The sequence below is a fragment of the Camelus bactrianus genome, chromosome 6 (assembly GCF_048773025.1).
Source record: "Camelus bactrianus isolate YW-2024 breed Bactrian camel chromosome 6, ASM4877302v1, whole genome shotgun sequence".
NCBI lineage: Eukaryota > Metazoa > Chordata > Mammalia > Artiodactyla > Camelidae > Camelus > Camelus bactrianus.
The window spans coordinates 68,018,873-68,042,425 of NC_133544.1; the positions used below are offsets into that span (position 1 = coordinate 68,018,873).

At 32.8% G+C, this 23,553-nt stretch overlaps 1 protein-coding gene across 3 annotated transcripts in view; it reads right to left on the bottom strand.

Moving 5' to 3' along the window:
- DPH6 (diphthamine biosynthesis 6) overlaps nucleotides 1-23,553 on the bottom strand; it is a 174,218-nt gene that overhangs the window by 8,154 nt on the left and 142,511 nt on the right. The window contains exons 8-9 of one of the 3 annotated variants that reach the window (XM_074365878.1): nucleotides 21,180-21,267; nucleotides 3,523-13,492 (exon numbers count right to left, since the gene is read on the bottom strand). In XM_074365878.1, the coding sequence (XP_074221979.1) occupies nucleotides 13,472-13,492; nucleotides 21,180-21,267 (109 nt within the window). In that variant the 3' untranslated portion in view covers nucleotides 3,523-13,471. Of the gene's footprint in view, nucleotides 1-3,522; nucleotides 19,972-21,179; nucleotides 21,268-23,553 lie in introns of those variants that run through there. The other 2 variants (XM_074365876.1, XM_074365877.1) reach the window with 2 other exon arrangements.

The following is a 23,553-nucleotide window of genomic DNA, read 5'->3' on the forward strand; positions in this document are numbered from 1 at the left end:
ATAACTCAATAAAAAAAAGTTAAAAAAAAGAAAAAAAATCAGAAACCCTAAAAAAAATCTACGGTATTTACTAATTTAATCTTCAAAACCACATTATGAGGCATATGACACCATATTTCATAAAATCTAAGACAACATTACTGTTAAGACACATCACAATTTCAAAAATATTAAAATATGGAAAAAATGTGTGTCTTAGTATCACTAAGATACAGTTTTATCATTCCTATTTTACAGAAGAAACCGAGAGACAAGAGGTTAGAATATTTGGTTACTCAGTATGAAAGTGGAAGGCTGCCTGGTTGACTTAACTATTTCTTGTTGTCCATAAATAAAACCATTTTTCTAAATTAACCTCATATCCAGAAACCTTACAAAACTCAGTATTAATTCTAAGGATGTGTCTGTAGATCTGTTTCACATTTTCTATTTATACAATCATAATCTGCAAATAGTGATAGCTTTATTTCTTCCTTTTCCTAACTTAATACATTTATTTATTTTTCTTGCCTTCCCACTGACTGAATAGAAGTGGTGATTTCAGGCACCCTTAACCTGTCCTTAAATGAAAAGTTTTTATCATTTCACACTTAGGTATGATATTTGCGCTATTTATTGCAGATGATCATACGTTTCTGACTTTGTTATTTTGTTAATATGTGAATTCTTTGATTTATTTTAGCTATTAAATTAGTCTCACATCCCTAGAATAACCCAACTTTGTCACGCTATATTATTCATTTGATAAATCACAAGTTTAATTTGATAATATTTTGTGAAGGATTTAAAAATCTATGTTCATGAGTAAGACTGGTTTATAATTTTTCTATTTCTTAATACCATCAGATATTCATTTCCAAGTAAACATTTTTAAAAAATTAGAATTATGAGTCTAAGAGAAACAGATTAAACATGTGTCAGATACCAAAAATGGTTATGTCCTAATGGGCAATAATACTGTAACTTTTCAGCCTATCTTTCCTACTTCACAGAAATAATTCACATCCCTATTGGACAAAAATCTATATATTAATTAGCAACTTCATAGAGTCTAGGCTTTAATCTAAATAGTAAGTGAAATTAAAGTTCATTTCCTAAAGAAATAAATATTCCCTGAGTCAGCTTTTTAACAGTACTCCAGAATAACATTGAAAGCACATGCAGTCATATTTTCCAAATATTTTTCAAAAAAAATCAATTATATGTAACAGAATATAGATTATACTAAACTCATAAAATGAGTCCCCTCTTCTGTTTTCTTGAAGTTTCTATAAAATTGGCAATTTTCCCCTTAAATGCTTGGTAAAATTACCCACGAAGCCATTTAGATCTGGAAGTAATATAGATAGGGCCATTCAGATTTGCCATATTTTTCTGAAGTCCTGGTTTTTAAGGAATTATTCCATTTTGTCTAGGTTTTCAAGTTTACTAGCATTGAGTAGTTGGCAGTTTTATCTTTCTAGCATATGAAGGAACCATAATGATGTCTTCTTTTTAAGATTTCTGGGACTGATTATTTGTGCCTTCATTCTTTTTAGCTCAATCAGTGTCGCCAGGGATTGATCAAGTTGAGTCATTTTCGAGAACCACTACTGGCTTTGGTGACCTCTGTTTTATGTTTATATTCTATCTAATTAATTTCTTTTTGAACTTTGTTATTTGTTTCCTTGGGTTCTATCCTTTACCTAACTTATGATTATTGCTTAGCTCACTGATTTTCAGCCATTATTCTTCTGATATGTGTGTGTGTGTGTGTGTATTTGAGACTATATATTTCCTTGGAAATACTGCTTTAATGTTATTTCACAATTTTAATATATCAAATCTGCAACTAGCAATTTGTTAAAAAAATTACTAGTTTCCCTTGGCGTTTATTCTTTGTGCCATGGGTTATTTAGAAATTTGTTTAATTTCCACATATTTGAAGATTTTCTAGCTATCTTTTTTATTGTTGTTAAAGACATGTAACATAAAATTTACCATTTTAACCATTTTTAAATGTGTGGTACAGTAGTGTGAAATATATGCACCTTGTTGTGCAACTAATCTCTAGAACTTTTCACTGTGCAAAACTGAAACTCTATACCCATTGAGCAGGTTCTCTTTTCCCCTTCCCTCCGACTCTCACAACCAACATTCTACTTTCTGTTTCTATGCGTTTGCATACTTTAGGTAGCACATATAAGTGGAATCACAGAGCATTTTCCTTTTGTGGCTAGCTTATTTCATGTAGTATAGTGTCCTCAAGGTTCATCCATGTAGTTGCATATGAATTTCCTCTTTTTTATGGCTGAATAATATTCTGTTGTATGTATACACCACTTTTCATTATTTGTTCATCTGTCAATGAACATTTAGGTTGTTCTCACATCTCAACTATTGTGAATAATGCTGCAATGAATGTAGAGTGCAAATGTCCCTTTAACATCTTGATTTCAATTATTTTGGATAAATTCCCAGGTGTAGGACTGCTGGGTCATATGGAAGCTTTATTTTTAATTTTTTGAGGAAACTCCATACTTTCTTCCATAGCTGCTGTACTATTTACGTTCCCAGCAAGAGTGCACAAAGGTTACAATTTCTTTGCATCCTCACCAACACTTGGTATTTTTTTCTGTTTTTTTTTTTTTGATAGTGGGCATCCTAATGGATGTGAATTGACATCTCATTGTAGGTTTTATTAGCACATCCCTGATAATTAGTGATGATGAACATTTTTTCATATACCTAGTGGCCATCTGTACATCTTTTTTGGAGAGATGTCTATTCCTTTGCCCATTTTAAAATTGGATTATTCTTGCTGTTATTGTTGAATTGTAGCTGTTCTTTACATATATATTCTGAATACCACAAGGTTTACAAATATTTTCCCCCATTCTGTAAGTTGTATTCTTTTAAAAAATTTATTACCTATTTTTAATTGAAGTGTAGTTGACTTACAATATTATACTACTTTCAGGGATACAACATAGTGAGTCTATATTTTTAGATTATGCTCCATATACATTTAATATAAAATATTAGCTATATTCCCTGGGCTATGCATTATATCATTGTATCTTATTTATTTTATACCTAGTAGTTGGTACCTCTTAATCCTCTTCCTCTATCTTGTCCCTCCTCCCATACCTCTCCCCAATGGTAACACTAATTTGTTCTCTGTATTGGTGAGTCTGTTTCTGTTTTGTTATATTTGTCAGTTTTATTTTTTAGATTCCACGTATAAGTGAAAACATATAGTACTTGCCATTCTCTATCTGACTTATTTCATTAAGCATAGGTCCATCCATGTTGTTGCAAATATTAAGATTTATTCTTTATTATGGCTGAAAAATATTCCATTTTATGTGTATACCACATCATCTTTATCTGTTCATCTATTGAAAAACAGTTTGTTTACATATCTTGGCTATTGTAAATAATACTGGTATGAACATTTTAGCGCACGTATCTTTTTGAATTAGTGCTTTGGTTTTTCTTCAGATGTATACCCAGGATTGGTATTGCTAGGTCATATAGTAGTTCTTTTTTTTTTTTTTTTTTTTTGAGAAATCTCCATACCGTTTTCCACAGTGGCTGCACCAATTTACATTCACACCAGCAACACACAGGGGTTCCCTTTTCTCCAAATCCTCACCAACACTTAATTAATACCTAATTTATTGTCATTTTCTCCCTTTATATTTATTAATAATTGCTGTATATGTTTAGGTCCACCTATATTAGGTGCATATATATTTACAAATGTTATGTCCTCTTCTTGTCTTTACCCCATTATCATCATACAATGCCCTTCTTCATCTTTTATTATTAACTTTAAAGTCTGTTCTGTCTGATAAAAGCATTGCTACTTCAGCTTTCTTTTTGTTTCCATTTGCATGGAATGTCTTCTTCCATCCTCTCACTTTCAGGCTGTGTGCATCTTTCACTATGAAGTAAGTCTCTTTTAGGCAACATACAGATAGGATTCATTGTTTTTGTTTTTGCTTTTGTTTTTAATCCAGTCAACCATCCTACATCCTTTGACTGGAACATTTAGTCCATTGACATTTAAAGCGATTATTGAGAATATGTACTTATTGCCATTTTGTTACTTGTTTTCTGGTTATTTTTGTAGTTCTTCTGTGTTCTTTTACTCTCTTCTTTTTTGGTTTGATTTTCTTTAGTGTTATGTTCCTTTCTCTCTAATTTTTGTATATCAAGTGTAGGTTTTTGATTTGTGGCTACCATGGAGTTTATAGGTTGTATTCTGTTGATTTAGTCCTTTGCTGTGCAGAAGTCTTTAAGTTTGATGTTAGCCTATTTTTCCATATACATGTTTTTGTTGTCTGTGCTTTTGGTGTCATATTCAGGAAATCACTGCCAAAGGCAATGTCATGAAGCTTTTCCCCTGTGTTTTCTTCTATGAGTTTTACAGTTTCAGATCTTATGTTTAGGTATTTAATCCATTTTGAGTTAATTTTTATATATGGTGTAAGGTAAGGGTCTAAATTCATTCTTTTGCATGTGTGGATATCCAGTTTTCCCACAATCATTTGCTGAAAATACCATGCTTTCCCCATTGAAGAGACTTAGCATTCTTGCTGAAGATCAATTGACCATGTACTTGAAGTTTTATTTCTGGGTTCTCTACTCTGTTTTATTGGTTTACATGTCTATCTTTATGTTAGTACCATACTGTCTTATTTACTATAGCTTTGTAGTATGTTTTGAAATCAGGACGTGTGAAGCCTCCAGCAGTGTTTCACATTCTCCAGATTGCTTTGGCTACTGGAATTCTTTGAGATTCCATATGACTGGTATTCTCTATTTCTGCAAAACAAATGCTGCTGGGATTTTAACAGGGACTGCACTGAAGCTGTGGATTGTTCTGGGTAGTATGGGGAATTTAATAGTATTAAGTATTCCAATCTATGAAGGTGGGATGTCTTTCCATTCATTTGTATTTTTAATTTTTTTCCACAATGTTTTGTAGTTCTCAGTGTATAAGGCTCCCGTCTCCTTGTTAAGCTTATTCCTATGTATTTTATTCTTTTTGAGGCTACTGTAAATGGTGGTAGTTTTCTTAATTTTATTTTTTGATTGTTTGCTGTTGGTGTATAAAAATGTAACTGGTTTTGTGAGTTAATTTTGTATCTTGCAACTTTGCTGAATTTGTTGCTTAGGTTCTAACAATTTGTGTGTGTGTGTGTGTAATCCTTAAGGTTTTCTGCATATTAGATTGTGTCATCTGCCAACAGAGAAAATTTTACATCTTCCTTTCTGATTTAGATGCCTTTTAGTTCTTCTTCTTGCCTAACTGCTCTGATTAGGACTTCTAGTACCACGTTGAATAGAAGTGGTGAGCGATGGCATCCTTGCCTTGGTTCTAATCTTAGGGGCGAAGATTTCAGTTTTTTATCATTGAGTACAAAGATAGCTGTGGGCTTTCAACTACGAGTTTTATTAAGTTGAGTAATTTCCTTCTATTCTTAGTTTGTTGAGTGCCTTCATCATGAAAATGTGTTGAATTCTGTCAAATGCTTTTTCTGCATCAATCAAGATAATCATGTGGTTTTTGTCCTTCATTCTGTTTATGTAGTATTTATATTGATTGATTTTAATAAACTGGATCATCTTAGCATTCCATGAATAAATCTCATTTGGTCATGGTCTATAATTCTTTTAATGTATTGTTGAGTTTAGTTTGCCTGTAGTTTATTGAGGATTTTTGCATCAACATTCATCAGGTATATTGGACTGCAGTTTCCTTTTCTTCTACTATCTTTGCCTGATTTTCTTTTCTTGTAGTATCTTTGTCAGGGTATTGCTGGCATCATAAAATGAGCTTAGAAGTGTTCCCTTCTTTTCCCTTTTTTGGTTTTGGAAGAGTTTGAGAAAAATTGGTGTTAATTCTTTAAATGTTTGTTATAATTCTTCAGTGAAGCCACCTGGTCTTGTGCTTTTCTTTGGGAAAAAGAAAATAAATTTTTGATTACTTATTCAATCTCCTTACTAGTTATAGGTGTGCTCAGATTTTAAATTTCTTCATGATTCAGTCTTGATAGGCTGTTATTGTTCTAGAAATCCATCCATTACCTGTAAGTGATCTATTTTTTGGCATACAATTGTTCATAATAATCTCTTGTGCTTCTTATTTTTTCTGTGATACCAGTTGCAACATCTCCATTATTTTTGATTTTTCTTATTTGATTCTTCTATTTTTCTTAGTGTAGCAAAAGATTTGATAATTTTGTTGATCTTTTCAAAAAATCAACTTAGTTTTGCTACTTTTTTCCTATCATTCTTCTGTTCTTTACTTCATTTATTTCTACTTTAACCTTTATTATTTCCTTCCTTCTGTTAAGTTTGGGTTTAGTGTGTTCTTTTTCTAGTTTCTTGAGGTTAAAGTTAGGTTGTTGATTTGAGATCATTTTTATTTCTTTACCCCAATCATTTAAAAAATTTTGAGGTAACATTGGTTTATAACATTATGTAAGTTTCACATGTACAACATTATATTTCTACTTTTGTATACATTACAGTGTGCTCACCACCAAAAATTTAGTTTCCATCCATCACCATACAGTTGACCTCCTTTACATATTTCACCCTCTCCTTTCACTAATTCCCCTCTGGTAACCACCTCTCTTCTCCGTATACAGGTGTTTGTTTTTGTTTAGTTTACTTTGCTCATTTATTTTATTTTACTACTTTAAATTTAAATACTTCAATATATTCCACATATGAATGAAATCATATGGTATTTGTCTTTTTACATGTGACTTAATTCACTTAGCATGACACTCTCAAGGTCGATCCATGTTGTAAATGGCAGGATTTCATCTTTTTATAACTGAGTGGTATTCCATTTTGTGTGTGTGTGTGTGTGTACATCTATATATCTATATAAAATTATAAAATTCACATCTTCTTTATTCATACATTGATGAGCACTTAGGCTGTTTCCATATCCTGGCTATTGTAAATAATGTTGCTGTGAACACAGAGGTGCATATATCATTTTGAATTAGTGTTTTCATATTCCTTGGATAAATTCCAAAATAGAATAGCTGGATCAAACGATAGGTCTTTTCTTAATTTTTGAGAATCTTCATATTGTTTTCCATGGTGGTTTCACCAGTGTGTATTTCTACCAACAGTGGAAATTTCTTCATATTATTGCCAACAGTTACTATTTCTTGCCTTTATAATAATAGACATTCTAACAAGTGTGAGGTGATACCTCACTGTGGATTTGACCTGCATTTCTTTAATAATGAGAAAGGCTGAAAGTCTTTTCATGTGCCTATTGGCCATTTTTATCTCTTCTTTGGAAAAATATTCAGTTCCTCTGTCCATTTTTTGATTTGTTTTTGGTTTTGTTATTGAATTGTATGAGTTCTTTATATATTTTGGATATTAAGCACTTAACAGATAAATGATTTGCAAATATCTTCTCTCATTTAGTAGGCTGTCCCTTTGTTTTGTTGATGGTTTCCTTTGCTGTAGATAAGGTTTTTACTGTGCTGTCTCATTTGTTTATTTTTGCTTCTGCTTCCCTTGCCTGAGGAGACATATCCAGAAAAATATTGTTCAGACTGGTATAAAAAAGGATACTGCTTATGTTTTCTTCTAGAAGTTTCAGGGTTTCAGGGCTTACACTCTAGTTTTTAACCCATTTTAAGTTGATTTTTGCATATAGCGTAGAATAATAGTCTATTTTCATTTTTTTGTATATGCCTGTCCAATTTTCCAATAGCATTTATTAAAGAGAGTACACTTTCTCCATTGTTCTTTGCTTTCTCATAAATTAATTATCCAAATATGTCTATGTTTATTTCTATGTTCTCATTTCTGTTCCATTGATCTATGTATCTGTTTTTCTGCTAATCCCTCTTGACTTTGTCTTGATCTTAGAGGGACAGCTTTCAGGTTTTCACAATTAAGTATGATGTTAGCTGTGGGTTTGTCATATATGCCCTTATTAAGTTGAGGCATGGTCCTTTTATACCCATTTTACTGACAGTTTTTATATAAATGGATGTTGCATATTGTCAAATAATTATTTTGCATCTATTGAGGTTATCATATGGTTTTTACCCCTGATTTTGTTAATGTGATGACTCACACTGATTGATTTGCAGATGCTGAACCATCCTTTGCATCCTTGGAATAAATTGTACTTGATCATAGTTCATGATCTTTTTAACACAATGTTGTATTCAGTTTGCTAATGTTTAGCTGAGGATTTTTGCATCTATGTTCATCAAAGATATTGGTCTATAACTTTGTGTGTGTGTGTGTCACCTTTGTCTGGTTTTGGTATCAGGGCAATGTTGCTCTTATAAGTAGTGTTAGGAAGCATTACCTCCTCTTCAACTTTTTGGAAGAGTTTGAGAAGAACAGGTGTTACATCTTCTTTGAATGATTGGTTGAATTCATCTGTAAACCTGCCTGGCCCTGGACTTATGTTTTTTAAGAGGTTTTTAATTACTATTTCAATCTCTTTATTAGTGATTGGACTATTCAGATTTTCTACCTCTTTATGATTCAGTCTCAGAAGTTTTTATGATTTGAAGAATTTGTCCATTCTTTTGGGTTGTTCAATTTATCAGCATATAGCTGAGCATTATTTTCTTTTGGCTGCCATTTGCTTGGAGTATCATCTTCAATCCCTTCACTTTGAGCCTAAGTTTGTCTTTAGAGCTGAAGTGAGCCTTCTGGAGGCAGCATATAGTCATTATTGCTGTTTTAAATCCATCCAATCACTCTGTGTCTTTTGATTTGGTGTATTCAATTCATTTACATTTAGGGTGATTACTGATAAATGAAGGCTTAGTAATACCGTTTTGTCTTTCATTTTCTGGTTGGTCTATATCTCCATTGTTCCTTTTCCCTTGTATTCCTGTATTCTTTGACTTGATGGCTTTTTATGATGTTTTTCTCAGAAGTTTTCTTTTTTTTTTATGTTTTGTGTCTCTGCTCTAGATTTATATATTATGGTTACCATGAAGCTTGTACAAAACAGCTCATAGATAAAATAGTCACTTTTCTGCTTTGATAGCTTCATATCTTCATTTGCCAATATGGGTTCTGTCTTTTTCCTCTGCCCTTTTTATGCTTTTGTTGTCTCAAATTATCCCTTTTTATGTCATAAACTTGTTACCAAATGGAAGTAGCTATAGTTATTTTTACTGCTTGTTTCTCCTTTAAATTTTATGCTATACCAATGTGTTTCAATACCTATTCTGATATAGAGTTGAAATTTTCTGATTATTTATCTATTATTTATTACCTATTTATTATTTATTATCTATTATTATTATTTATCTATTATTTATTATTTATTACCTTACTCAAAGTTTTATGTATTTTTGCCTTTTTGTTTCTGGTAGAAGAGCTCTTTTTTTACATTTCTTATAAGGCTGGTCTAGTGTTGTTGAACTCCCTCAGATTTTATGTGTCTGGGAAAGCCTTTATTTCCCTTTCATATCTGAATTTTAACTGCAGGATAGAGTATTCCTGGTTGACAGTTTTTATTTTTCTGTATTTTGAGAATTTCATTCCACTCCTTCCTGGCTTGCAGGATTTCAGCTGATATATCTGCTGATAACCTTATTGGAGGTGGGTGTCCTTTGTAGGTTACCATCCATTTTCCCTGGCCATCTTTAAAATTCTTTCTCATTGACTTTTGAGTTTTAATATAATGTATCTTGGAGAAGGTCTTTTTGTGTTGAAGTAATCAGGTGTTCTTTTAGCTTCATGGACTTGAATATCCAGTTCCTTCCCCAGGTCTGAGAATTTCTTAGTTATTTAAAAAAACAAACAAACAACTATTCTCCTTCTGGGATACCCATTACCTAATTGTGCCATTCCTAAAAGAGTCAGATAACTCTTACAGAAATTCCTTTCTTTTTTAGACTTTAATTATCTTTCCTTTTCAACTTGTATCTTTTCTAGATTTCTCTCTTTGAGTTCACTAATTCTCTCTTCCATGGCCTGCTCTACTCCCAATGCATTCTTCATCTCGTTTACTGATTTCTTCAGCTCCAAACTTTGATTCTTCCTTAAAGTTTTAATCTCTTTGGTGAAGTGTTCCTTCTGTTCATTAATTTTATTTCTGAGCTCACTGAACTGCCTTTTTGAGTTTTCTCTTAGCTTGTTGACTTTATTCATGACAGCTATTTTGGATTTTTTATTAGTTAGACTGCATTATTCCATGACTTTACATTTTGTTTCTGGAGAATTATCATTTTCTATGAGCTGTTTTTACAAATGTCATGGTAACCATAATATATAAATCTAGAGCACTGCAGTCTTCTTAAATTTATCAAGAAGTGTTTTGTGGCCTAACAAGTGATCTGTCCTGAAAAACATTCCCTGTATGCTTGAGAAGAATGTGTACTTTGTTGTTGTTGAGTGGAGTGTTATTTTAATGTCTGTTGGGTACAATTAGTCTACAATACTGTTCAAGTCCTCTGTACACTTTATTGACCTTTGATTTGGTTGATTTCTACATTATTGAAAGTGAGATATTGAAATCTCTACCATTATTGTGTTAATTTCTATTTCTCATCTCAATTCTGTCAATGTTGGCTTTATATATTTGGATGCTCTGTTGTTAGGTGTATATATACTTATAGTTGCTATACTTTCCCGGGGGTACTGACTCATTTATGATTATTTAATGACCTTCTTTGTCTCTTGTTATGGTTTTTGACTTAAAATTTATTTATCTGATATAAATATGGTGTGTCCTGCTCTCTTTTGGTTACCATTTTCATGGAATATTGTTTCCCATCCTTTCACATTCAGCCTATATATAACCTTATATCTAACATGTGTCTTTTGTAAATGACATATTGTGTATTTTTTTAATCCATTCACACTCTGTATCTTTGGTTTTCTGTGAGAATTGTTCCACATGCAGATGTCATTTTTGATGTGTTTGCTGGAGGGAGGTAAGTTCCACGTCCTCCTACTTCACCATCTTGTACTTTACCCTAACTCTCTCTCCTCTGATTGGGAGTTTAATCTATTTCTATTTAAAGCAATTACTGGTAGAGAAGAATTCACTATTGTCATTTTGTTAATTGTTTATGTCTTCTAGTCTTCTAGTTATTTTGTCACTCTTTCCTCTCTTGCAGCTGTCCTTTGTGTATTGTTAATATTTTTTATAGTGATATACTTTGATTCCTTTCTCATTTTCTTTTCTGCATCCTCTATAGGTATTTTCTTTGTGGTTACCATGGGGATTGCATCAGACATCTGTAACAATCTATTTTAAACTGATAAAAACTTAACATCAATTACATATAAAACTCTACTCCTTTATACTTCCTCCCTCCTACTTTGTGTTATCAATGTCAAGTAGTCTTTGTGTATTTTGTATCGGTTAACATAGTTTTATAGTTATAGTTACTTTTCATGATTTTATTTGTAAAATTCTATAACAGAATGAGAAGTAATTTACACACTATCATTACAATATTATAAAACTCTATATGTTTATATATTTACCTTTATCAGAGAGCTTTACATTTTCATATGCTTTAGTGTTGCTGTCTAGTCTCCTTTGTTTTTCAACTTGAAGAACTCCCTTTAGCAATATTCATAAGAAAGGTGAGTCTAGAGCTCTGTGGTTTGTTTTTGTTTTTGTTTTTGTTTTTCAAATCAGGGAAGGTCTTTCTTTCTTTTTAGACTTTTCTGTATGTTTAAAATTTTCCTTAGTAAAATGTTGGTGTAAAAAAATAGTTAAATATTCAAACAAAAACTTGGAAAAATTACTAGCAGACACAACAAAGCTTAATAAAAGATGCTAAGGTCTTAACATAAATGCTGTTAACTAGAGTTAAATATTTGTTTATTTCTTCAGGATAAAAATTAGAGTGAAACACACAAGCCAGAAGTGCACTATCAATGAGTTTTGACAAATGCATTACTGTCATCCTGAAAGTACCTTCACTTTAATTTTTGAAGTATATTTTACCTGGCTACTGATTCTAGGATGATAGTTATTTTCATTTAACACTACAAAGGATATGATTCCATTGTTTTGGCTTCTTTTCTTTCTGTTGAAAAGTTAGGTTTCATTTTAACAGCTGCTTTATTGAATGCAGCCTTTTAAAAAATGCATCTTGATAATTTTCAAATTATTTTGCTTTTTGTTTCCAACAGTTTTCTTGCCATATACCTAAATATGGATCTCTTTTTATTTCATTTGTGGCTCATAAGACTTCTTGAATCTGTGTGTTTCATTAATTTTGCTAAGTTCTGAACCATTATCTTTTCAATTATTGCACTTTTCCCTTTATACCTCTCCTCTCTTATACTTCAATTATGTGTTTTAGACCTTTTCACGGTTTTTATTTCTCAGCTTCTAATGTGTACTTTTATCTTTGTTTCTCTCCATGCTTCATCCTGAATATTTTCTTAACTTCTCTTCCAATTCACTGAATCACTCTTTAACTGTATACAAGACTCTTAAAAGGCTTTTACAAGACTCTTAGCCCTTCCCTACCGAAATCCAACTACTCACAGCTCACTACCACTATCTGCTATCGGACCAAAAGAACTACTTTTATTACCCTCAGTTTGGGCTTAAACCTGATACCACCACAGCCTAGCATTCTCAGATCATGTTTATTCCATAAATTCCAATCTCCATTTCTATGGGCAGTGAGGCAATTTCCCCCCCATCTTCTCTATTTTACATATTTGATTATTTATCTGTCTCATTCCATAGGATAAAAGCTCCAGGAGCAAATAATTTTTGGTTATCCAGTTCACTGTTGTATCCCCACTGCATGAACAGTGCCAGAAATATTAATGTAAGCACTCAATAAATATGTTAAATGAAAAAGTAGTATGCTACATCTCTTTTATAAGAAATCATTAAAGTGAAACTTTACGAAAACACCAATCAGAAATTTTATTTTTAAAAACACCACCAACAAGAAAAAGCTACATGGGAAAGCGTAACAACTAAGTAAATATCAAAGAAAAATAATAGTCAATTAGAATTTGAAAGAAGAGAAGGAAATAAATTAATTTGTTATTTTTATTATCCTCCCCCAAACTAACTAAGTCTATCACAGATTTGGGTTCAGAAACACTCCTCCACTGCCCAGTTTAATTCATGACGTCCTGACACAGTGGTAAACTGTTGGTACTACTGAAATCTATGCATTAGGGGCACAAAATGAGTTAAGTAGCTCTCCGAATTTGGGTGACTCTGATGCTTGATTCATTAATCTGCTCCAATGATCATTAATGGCAGCATCGACCCACTGGCACCTAAGGCCATAAACTATCTGAATCCCAAGTTGTATCAACATGGCTTACAGAATTAGGTTTCAAAACCTTTTAAATGTCTTGCTTACTCTTACCAGATCAGTTTTCTGCTCTTTAAATTGAAGGCAAAGATGAGGAGAGGGTGGAGTGGGCTAGGAAAGTTGTGATGAACCAAACGATGAATAAAAGTCATCCTTTATATTTCTCCTTTGTCTCTCTGTAAGGAAATATTTTTGAGGTGGTATAAAGACAGTGGTAACATACCTCTATGGAGATCTTTGAATTTATACATGCTGCTATGAGCTGTGACAATAAATTTCTGTGCATAACATACTCAAGAAGCTTGCCATCAAAATAGTTTTAGTCAATTGATATATACATATATACATACATACATATATAGTTGTCGTCGTTGTTGTTGTTGTTGTTGTTGTTGTTTTTGTTGCTATTGCTCTTGTTGTTGTTGTTCCTCCAGGATCTACTGCTTAGACTTTACTATAAGATCAACTAGTCAACCTACATTGTAGGCACTGTTTTCACTTACATTATATGGGAAGTTTTAAAGGGCTCTAGTGTGTCTCCTTCTAATGAGACTACTAAAATGTTGTACAATAACATTAAGAATTTACTTAGCACTAGAACTCATTAGACTGTCCCCCTACCTCATTTTCTTAATCAAATACTTTTAAATTTAAAAATATATGCTCACTGTAAGAAGTCACAATTACAGATATATTAAGCTTTTCTGTATTTCCCACTTCATTCACCCTTTACCCAAAGAAACCATATTATCAGTAATAGTTATTACATGCTCACATCTTACTATCTCATTAAAATATAATAGATAAATAAGCTTATTAAAATATAAAAATATCCTTATTAAAATACAAATCCTTATTAGAATATAAATAAATATACAAGCACCCTGTCTGGCCCACTACATATCAGAAAAACAAGATCATATCATAGACATCAGTTTTCATCTTGTTCAAACTAGTGACATATGTTACTGTATTTATAACATTGGGAATAATGGTTACCCATAATAACTTCAATTTAAAGTTAGAATTAGAATTACACTGTAATTTAGCCATATTTATAGTGAATTCCATGTAGGCCTAACAGTTTTAAACAGAGTATATTTGTTGGATTGAAGAGAAAAATAAAAGCACAGAGATGATTTAATGTTACTAACTTTTTCAAGATATTTGATGAGATTTCTGAAATAAAGTAAAATAAAATGAAAGACTAAAGAATGGACTCTGAGATTATGTTTCTAAAAGTAACAACTTCTCGGACTATGAGCTATTATAATGATATAAACCATATAATTGTCCCATGGATTATTTCAACAAAAAATAAAATTAAGTACTAAGTGATAATAGGGTACATCAGTAAATTGGGGCTAAATTTCTGTGAACCTTGTCTCTTTATAAATGCAGTGGCTTTGCAACAATTAATTTGAAATATTACTTCTCATAAAGCTGTGTGAAAAAATCTAAAACAACTACATAAGGAAAAAGGAGCTTCTGAATTGTTAAAAGTCTTGATTCTTCTGTTAAAGGTTATGCATTTTAATATGATCTTTTGGCTGATTTATGTAAAGCTTTGTATTTTTCATTTTCTCAAGCCTGTCACGGTAGTGATGTATAGTACATTTTAGCATCAAGTTTGCCATAAGCAATAAAGTCAAAGCCCCAAAAGAAATTTTAATATATTTCCCCATTTAACCTGGAGCATTCCATTATTCAGTTACTTTGTTTAGGACCCAATGTTTAGTTGATACACTTTTTACATTCATATAAATAATTTAGGATTTTAACTTAAAGGTAAAATTTAAATAGATTAATTATTCAATGGAAAAGTTTAAGGGTCATTATACATAAAACAAAAATGTTAGTGATAACTTAGATACTACACTAAAAACCTCTCTCAAAGTTGTATGTTACATTCCACTTTGCTTGGAGTATTTTTCTCTAACAAGATAAGAGAAAAATAAACAAGAAATTGACTTTTATTAAATGATATGCAACATGAAATGGAAGCATGTCTATAAATTTCCGTAAGAGGGAAAAATAAAGTATGAAAATAACAAACAGTTAAATTAAAAAATTCTTACTGCAGAACTAATAGTTGTTACAGAGGGTATGAAGATAAAAGAAGAGTCCTTAAGAAATTTACAACCTCGTAGAAATAAGATAAATCCTTTAGCAACTATAACATAAGCTGCTTAAGTTAATTGTCACAAGAAAGGGAGAAACAAAGTGGTAGAGCAGTTCTTCTGGTGTGGCTAAGTGTATGACAGTATGTGAATTCAATCTTGCGTCATGGGCAGGACGTAAAAAGTTAAAGAAAGGGAAGAAGAAAGTAAGACAGATACGATAGAATAAGCAAACGCAAGGGGGGAGAGAAGCAGAAGGCATGGTAAGGGGGCCCTGCGTTAACAGAGCAAAAGAACATGTGTGGGAGTCCTGGGAGCAAGACTGAACAAGCATGTTATGGCAACATGTGAGATGACCCTCAATTCATGGCTAAACATCTTATTTATAGAGAAAACAATGTAGCACCATTATGTATTTTTGTGCAGAGAAACAAAAACTAGAAAGAAAAATCTAATTTGGCAGTGGAGTAGAATATGGGGAGAATAAAAGCAAAAGACCACTTAAAGTCAAAGTTCTATCTTATTCAAGAGTTTGGGCATGAACTTTAACTAGAAAGATGGGCATGAATATGGAATAGTGTAAGAGACACTAAAACTAGCCTACAAGGATCAGATAACCAACTGAATGCTCATGGTAAAGGAGAGACAGCTATAAGAGATGATTCATTTTTTCTGTGTGTACATTACTGGGGGAAAACAGCTGTGTTAAATAACAAAAACAAGGAAAAAGTACACTTGGAGGGGAAAATGAGTTCAAGGTTTGTACATAATGAGTTTGATACATGTTGGTAGTTATGTACAATAGCCAGTCAGAAATAAGGATATAGAGTTAAGGAAAGAGAATAGGTATTACTAGAAAGATCAGAAAGAGAGTGACTTGAGAATTATCTGAACAGAGGTAAAAAGTAAACTTGTGGGAAAAGACAAAATCTCAGAAAAAGAAAATATTGAAAAAGAATAAAATGGACCATAAAAAGAACTTGAGGCATACATACACGTGGAAGGTAAGAAGCAAAGAAGCTATTGAAGGAGAAGGAATCTTGAGAGAGTAGAAGTAAAGTCAGAATAGTACAATAACACATATACATTATAAAAATATTTTTCAAGGAGATGATGGCCAATATTATCAGGGAAAATGATTAAGAATTATGAAGACTGAGAATAGACCAACAGCAATTGGTCAAAGTAATTGAGGTCAAACTAGATTGCAAATGTGTTATAAAGTAAATGGAAACTAAAGAAATCTAGGGAACAGATACACATTTCAGAGTGGTATTTGAAGTATACATTCAAGGTCTCACTATTATTTGGTGTAGAGTGTTGATTAATTTGTTAATATGAATTTGAAATGACAATGTGATTTTGATAAAACATGTAAAAGACTATCTGTCATTTTTGCCCTCTAGCATTTACTTTTTATTTTGTTAATTATACACTGTTTTCTCGCTATAGAATCCCTTTCTCTATTATCTGGGTGGGGTCAGGATAAAGTTGGTGACTTGGCCAATGCTTGGCCAATCCTTTGTAACAGGATTTCTGGGAAAGGAACTCTTACTGTTTACCTCCAGATTTACACTAAGAATGCCATCTTGAAGACTGTATTTGCAAAAATAAAGAAAATAAAAATAAAAAGCCCTGAAGGAGGCAACATTTAACATATTAAGTTAGAACAATGAAGACAAAAAGGATGTCTAAGCATATATACATAAAACTCTGATGAAAGAAATCAAGGAAGAACTAAATAAATAGATATTACATGATAATGGATAGGAAGACTCAATACTGTTAAGATGTCAGTTCTTTCCAACTGGATCTATAGATTCAATGTGATCCCATTCATAATCTCAGCAAATTACTTCGTGGATATCAAAAAACTAATTCTAATGTTTATATGGAAAAGTGAAAGAAAAGGTCAGCACAATATTGAAGGAGAACAAAGTCAGAATCTGACATTTTCTGACTTTAAGACATACCATAAAGCTACAGTCATCAAGACATTGTAGTATTGGCAAAAAGTACAGAAAAAAAAAACAGATCAATGGAATAGAACAGAGAGCCCAGAAATAGGTCTACACAAATACAATCAACTGATCTTTGACAAAGGAGCAAGGCAATATAATGGACAAAAGATAGCCTTTGCAACAGATGGTGCTAGAATCACTAGATATCCACACACAGAAAAATGATTCCAGACACAGACCTCATACCCCTTTAGAAAAATTATCTCAGTGAATAACAGACCCAAATGTAAAATGCAAAACTATAAAATTCCTAGAAGACAAAATAGGAAATTCAGATGACCTTGGGTTTGGTGATGACTTTTTAGATACAACACCAAGGGCGTGGTCCATGAAAGAAATAATAATCTGGACTTTATTAAAATTAAAAACTTCTGCTCTGTGAAAGACACTGCCAAGAGAATGAATAGACAAGCCATAGACAGGGAGAAAAATATTTGCAAAAAACATAGCTGATAAAGAACTATTTCCAAAATATACAGAAAACTCTTAAAACTCAATAATAAGAAAACAAAGAGTTAAAATAAAGAATGGGCAAAAGATCTGAATAGACATCTCCCCAAATACAATATAGAGATGGCAAACAAACATATGAAAAGATGTTCCACATTATATCATTGGGGAAATGCAAATTAAAACAGCAATGAGATACCCTTAACATACCTATTACAATACCGAAAGTCCAAAACGCTGACAATACCAAAATCTGGCAAGGATGTGGAACAAAAGGAATTCTCATTCATTGCTAGTGGAAATGCAAAATGGCACAGCCACTTTGGAAGACAGTTTGGTAGCTTCTTGCAAAACTAAACATAATCTTACCATATAATCGAGCAATCACATTCCTTGGTATTTACCCAAAAGAGTTGAAAATTTAAGTCCACACAAAAACTCGCACATGGATGTTTTACAGCAGCTTTATTCACAATTGCCAAAATTTGGAAGCAACCACGATGTCCTTCAGTAGGTGAATGGATAAATAAATTGTGGTATATCCAGACAATAGAATATTATTAAGTACTTAAAAACTCATGAAAAAGCATGCAGGAAACTTAATTGCATATTACTAAGTGAAAAAAGCCAATCTAAATGGCAACATACTATATTATTCTAACTATACGGCATTCTGGAAAAGGGAAAATGTGGTTGCCAGGGGTTGGACTAAGCAATGAATGGTGGGGCATGGAGGATTTTTAGGACAGTGAATATATTCCATATGACACCATAATGATGGATACACGTATGTAAACTATGAACTTTGAGTGATGATGATGTGTAATGTAGGTTCATTAATTGTAACAAATGTACCCCTCCCCTCTCTGGTGGGGCAGGCTGATAATGAGGGAGACTCTGTATGTGTAGGGGCAGGGGATATATGGAAAATTTCTATACTTGCCTTCTAATTTTTCTGTGAACCTAAAACTGCTCTAAAAAATTGTCTTAATTTAAAAACAAGAAAGAAATGAGATACCAAGCCATGAAAAGACATGACATGACAGAATCTAAATGTGTATTAGTAAGTGAAAGAAGCCAAACTGAAAAGGCAACATACCAAATGATTCCAACTGCATGACATTCTGGAAAAGGTAAAACTATGAAAATAGTAAAATCATCAGGAGTTACAGGAAAAAGAAAGATGACTAGGCAGAGCACAGAGGATTTTTAGGGTAATGAAATTATTCTGTATTAGACTATGATGGTAGATAAAAGTCATCATGCACTTGCCCAAACTCACAAAACGTTCAACACCAAGAGTGAATCATGTCACTGTGAACTTTGCTGATAATGATGGGTCAGTGTAAATTCATTGACTGTAACAAATGTACTGCCGTGGTGTGGGATGTTGACAGTGGGGGCACTGTGCATGTGTGGGAACTCTGTATTTTCTGCTCAGTTTTGCTGTGAACTCGAAAAGTAGTCTAAGGTCAGCACAGGTAATACTGAAAAACTGCATTTTTTGATCAGTTATAAAATAACCAGTAAGAGTTAATGATATTCTTCCTGATTGTCCAAAAATGTTGAAACAATGAATATATTCAAAACAAAGAAAGTGACACCCAGTAGAATAAACCTGATTGGCTAAATATAGTGTTTGCCTTTTGTCCTCCTTTTTGAATGCCTCTGCATCATATTATTGGCAGAGATGAGAGCAGGAAAGAGAAAGAGGAAAATAAATAAATGAGTGTGATGACAGCAAAGAAATGTTATAGAAATGAGGACTGAAGATGAAGTAAAAGGGGGGAAAGGGTACAGAGCACTAAGATCATGGATAGGATGTGTGAACCAATTGATTAATGGTTCTATTAACTGTTGATGAAGATATATATATGTATGTGTTTTATATATATATCTAAGAATAAAAAAAGTAATGAGAAAAAGTGGGACATAACAACTGAGAAAATTCTATGTAATTTTTTAAAATATAGAAATAGCAGCTTAGTAAACAATGTTCAAAAATGCTTTTCAAGAGTTATGTATATAATTAGATGTTCTGCAGTTGTCAGGTACTGGGGACACCTGGAAAAAAAAACAAGGGAAATGCACCATATTTATTCAGTGTCAGTGAGTACTGCACCTTACAGAAGTAACATTCTTTTCTGCAAGAGGGCAAATGGACAGTGAAGATCAATGAAATACCAAAACAGTGTGAATAATGAGCTATTTAGGTAAAGCTGAACATGTAACAGCCAATGCATCTAATTCAGGATTCAGGTTTTGATTTTTCTGCAAGTGCACACAGCAGAAAAGTAGCAGAGAAGAGGTTCCTTTCAGTGGTTCTGAAAGATGTCTGGATAGTATAACTTTATTCTCTTGAGGGTTACAAGCTTTTTGGTAAAAGGTCACCAATAGTGATTTTCCAGCCCAATTCAATGATCTACTTTCAATCCTGTCTATCCCAATTTTTCTGGAGAAATCAAGTATTATTCTCTACATTTGGAAACCCATTCTAAGATTGCTGGGGTCACCATTTTTTCCTTCCTTTGCTGATCCTCGATTCTCTTGACTCTTCAGATTCTCTATCATACATGTAACTGTGGGTGTGCCTCAGGACTTGGTGATAGAACACGAAAGATGCAGAAGACTTTTTCCAATCCTTCACATCTCGAGAAGCAGGACTTTAATCATATGGTCTAACCCAGATCTTAACTATTCCACAAAACATTTTAAAATTGACATTCTGCTATATCTTGACAATCAATATATTTTAAATAAAACTCTTTTTCACACTTTTGCTTCACTTTCCATCTTTCACTTGTACGTCTGCTCCCTTGTATATTTTTGGAAAAGCTTTTATTTCTCCTTTTCTTTTGCTCTTATACTTTGTATAAGAAGATCCAATTTATCCTCAAGTCTTTCCCCTAATGCTGATGCTCAATAACCTAATCCCTAATTTACCAGGTGATTTAATATTTGGTTATTCATTGCCCTGTCTTCTCCTTGATTAATGTATATATGATTTCCTTTTCAACTGAACTACAAACTCTTCAGAAATGTAGTATCTTCTATATCATATAGAGCTCTTAAAACTATAAACATTTGCAAAACTCTTAGTTATTGACTGAGGATCTGAAAAAAAATCACTTATGATAAAATCATTTGTTTACCTTTTCATCTGTTGTTACAGAATTACATATACAGAGACAATGCATGTATCTCAGTGGACAGTGAAGATCAATGAAATACCAAATTCTCATTAAATCACTGTGAATCTTAGATTTACTTGCCTTGTCCTCCAAGTGCAATTCTAAAAAGCGTAGGTAAGCCACAGGTGCAAATGCATCAGCCGAATGTATGACTACTTCTGATGAATCCCTGAAATACAAAAATGTTATAATACATTAATCTACTATGCAAAATCTGTTTTGTGGCAAATTACTCCTACTAGCGACTAGTAAAGACCCCAAATCCTCATTTTGTGTTTATTTCCACTAGTATACTGTTGCATACATATTTACTACCTAATTAGTGAATAACATCTACTTTTAATAATCCAGTATTTAATTGGGAAAAAGAATGAGGGTACTAAACTTTCAAGAGTATGTGAAGAAGCTTTTCATCTTTATGAGGACACCCAGTTCAACTTTCAGGTTCACTCAAAGCTCTCCGAACAGTTTTACAACTTGAAACTTCTATTCAATTTCATTTTCACAAATTTCGTTGGTATGAGCTAACCATTAAACAATAGTGCTTTATCTTCATTATTCTTTTCATTTTCAAGTGGTAATTCGCTCAGTGTTTCACACAAAATTTCAATTATCCTTCACAAAAGCAGTCCTGGTGATGGTTTTAAGCTCTAGATGAACTCTTCACACTGCAATATCACTGCTATTAAAATTGATTGTCTGACATACTAATTACCACGTTCAGGTAAAATGGTATGAACTGCTTGCTGGCACCATATGGATACATGTAAATTAACTCAACCTTTATCAAAGATACCCTGTAAAGCACATATGAATAACTAAGATTATGTGCTAAGTTCTAATAACTAATTATTTTTATTGTTGTTTATTAAGAAAGCAATAGTATTTCTGCATTTTAACTGAAATTCTAAAAGCAGAAATTCCTCATATTTCTTTAATGTCTCAGGAAATAGTCCCAATGTTTATATTAATAGATTGCTAGCATTTTAACCACTGTAGTAAAGCAAAATAAATTCTTACTTTGACTCTTTGCCACTAATGTAAAATTTTTGACTCCGTTTTTGTAATGCAAAGTTATTTACTTAGTGACAATAGAATAAATCTCAAAATACTTGGATCCGATATATTACATTTTCATGGGCAATGTGTTTACTTTCCTCTTGAAAGATCAGAGAGAGAGAAAAAAGGTTTGATGACAAAAAAATATCAACCACCATTCATGAACCTTTGGCATCAAATATGCATCTTGTCAGTGCTTTAAAAAATTACATTAAAAATAAGGGCTTCTATGACATTAAAAGAAAAGTAACGTATTATAACAAAAACAGAATCATTAAAGAGTCAGGATCATGAAAGAAAGTAATAACCTGCCTTTACAGACTACATCAACCAAAGATGCCTCTGTAGAGTGAGCAAGAGAGGAGAAGAAAGAGAAAGTAGAGGAGACCCTCTTGCTTTCTATTACCTGCCTCTCTGTCTTGCTAGCCCTTGTTGCTGTTCTGATCCTATCTTGGCTCATCGATAGATTTGAATTACAATTCCTGTGTACAATCTCATTCTCACACTAAATTCCAATCTCTCTGCTCCTGATCCCAGCTGTGGAAACTGACCTTGAGCCTTAATTATGCTTAATCTAGACTGCTTGGTCTTGAGAGCCTTGACAGTGGGTACACCCAAACTATAATTAACCAGAACCAATGATATGTCAGTAGAAAGGGTTTCAGGCCCTCCCTTCTCATGCCAGTTATCCCCTCTGGAAACAGAAGGTCGACAGTGAATAGCTCACTTAATTGCTATAATTACTGCATTCTGAAATAAGATTGTTAACCAGAGAAAATATGTAACATTCTGAACATGAAATGAAGAATATGATTTTTATGGATTCCATTAAATCCATAATCTCTAATTGACTAACATCATTTCATTCACTTACACAAAGCCAGAGTCAACTGGGAGACCACGTATCAAAGGAACAGCTTTTAGTTTCAGACAGAATAATGCCACTATTGCTCTTCTTTTCTTTCATATACTACGACCTGACACCTTTCAAGGGTCTGTGGTTTCTGTCCACTTCATGGACTTCTCTGAAATCTAGATCAGGATCTGCTGGAATACCCTCAGAGTAACCCAGAAAATTAAGAACAACTGTGCCATAGCAAAAATGCTTCCCAGTTGGCTACCTTCCTTCTCCTTCCCCATTAATACAAGCAATCAGTGCCATCCCTACCTCTTATACAATTGAGGTTTCCTGTAGCCAAAAGTAGGCTCCAATGTTCCGTTTCTCTGCTGGGTTAGGCTTATCCTGAGTTACAACTTCAAAAGGGCAGCTAATTGAGTCAGGTCTGTCTCTTTCTTCCCTAACCCCAGGCTCTCAAGGTATGAGGTCGGGCCCTATCTTCTCACTTCACTTTCTCTTGAGATGCAGCCTTGGTCTAGGTTCCTACTTCCCCTCTAA